General features: G+C 31.6%; 1 protein-coding gene across 1 annotated transcript; it reads left to right on the top strand.

Annotated features, from left to right (window-relative positions):
* Window positions 1-273: 273 nt before the first annotated feature.
* Window positions 274-624, top strand: LOC112684045. Its single transcript, XM_025555344.1, has one exon. The coding sequence runs from the start codon at window positions 274-276 to the stop codon at window positions 622-624; it is 351 nt and encodes a 116-aa protein (XP_025411129.1).
* The last annotated feature ends 859 nt before the right edge of the window (window positions 625-1,483 follow it).

Here is a 1,483-nt window from a genome sequence, read left to right as displayed (position 1 = left end):
GTTCGTTATTTTTTCTTGTGCTTTTTTTGATTAGAGGTATTCCTATAAACTTCGAGATGACTACAAATAAAAAAACGTAAAATTGAAGAGGAAAATAGAGGATTTAGAAGTGAGTGGACTGATACTTATGCATTTGCCCAAAACACGCTAGGACAACCAAAATGTCTCATTTGTGACGAAAACTTAAAAAAGTCGAATATTGAACGTCATTTTTTATCTAAACATGATTTTTTTAGTAAGACGTACTCAGCTGGAAATGAAAGAAAAACAGCAATGGCCGAGTTGATTCGTAAATCTCAACAATCGACATCTAAATTTAATAACTGGTTGCAGTCAGCGTCTAATTTGACTGCAGTTAGTTTTGTTGTATCTTACGAAATCATGAAATTTGGAAAACCATTCACTGATGAAGAATATATCAAAAAATGTTTTATTGGTATGTCAGAACATCTCTTTTCTGAATTTAAAAATAAAATAGAAATAATTAATAAAATAAAGGATATTCCGTTGTCGGCAACTACTGTCCGTGATATAGCTGTTAGAATGGCTGAAAATGTCACAGAACAACAATTTTTCGATCTGAAGTCATCACCTGTATTTTCCTTAGCTTGTGATGAATTATGACATCATGTGATGTTAAAAACATCGTGCAACTCACTTTAATTGGACGGTATATTTCGTTTACGGGTGTTCATGAAGAATTACTGGATTTTCTACCACTCAAAGGATAAAATCAAGGAGAGAAATTTGCGCTGTAATTACAGAATTTTGTAAAGAGAAATATATCAATTTAGATGAGCTGATATTTCTTTGCACTGATGAATGACCAAATATGATTGGTAAATATAAAGGATTTGTTACTCTTTTTGGCTAAAATGTGAAACATGAATTACTATTTTTTCATAGAATTGTTCATCATAAAGCTTTATGTGCTCAAACATTTCCAGTTAAAATTAACCAAGTTATATCACTAGTAGTGAAAATAATTAAGAAAATCATAGCTTCAGCTCTGAACCATAGACAGTTTCGTGCAATACTTGATGAAGTTAATGCCCAATACAAGGGTCTTTCAGTGTTCAATAATGTACGTTGGTTGTTGAGAGGGGTTGTTTTGAAGTGCTTTACAGATTGTTTCGAACCCATAAAAGATTTTTTTTAACAAATAAAGGCATCAATTACCCCGATTTAAACGATAATATGTGGCTACAAAAAATGTATTTTGCTATGGATTTGACTTCATCTCTAAATCACTTAAATCAAAAGCTTCAAGGTAATGCAAAAACAGCACATACGCTACTGGAAACTGTTCTTTCTTCTGAACAATAACTTCAGTTTTTTTTCAGAAGATGTTGACAGCGGAAATCTTGATCATTTTGAATCTTTGAAAGAGTACACGGAAAGCTCAGGTTGTGTTATTGATTTGGAGTATTTTAAATCAGCCATTCAATCCATAAAAAATTCGTTTAGTAAAAGATTTGAAGAT

Source organism: Sipha flava, unplaced genomic scaffold (genome assembly GCF_003268045.1).
Source record: "Sipha flava isolate LNK unplaced genomic scaffold, YSA_version1 23_pilon_pilon, whole genome shotgun sequence".
NCBI classification, from domain to species: Eukaryota; Metazoa; Arthropoda; class Insecta; order Hemiptera; family Aphididae; genus Sipha; species Sipha flava.
Note: the sequence above shows the minus strand (reverse complement) of the source record. Positions and strands in the feature narration are given on the sequence as shown.

What these genes read in the sequence shown, in the direction of transcription:
- LOC112684045 (XM_025555344.1), top strand. Translation starts at nt 274, where the DNA reads ATGGCCGAGTTGATTCGTAAATCTCAACAATCGACATCTAAATTTAAT.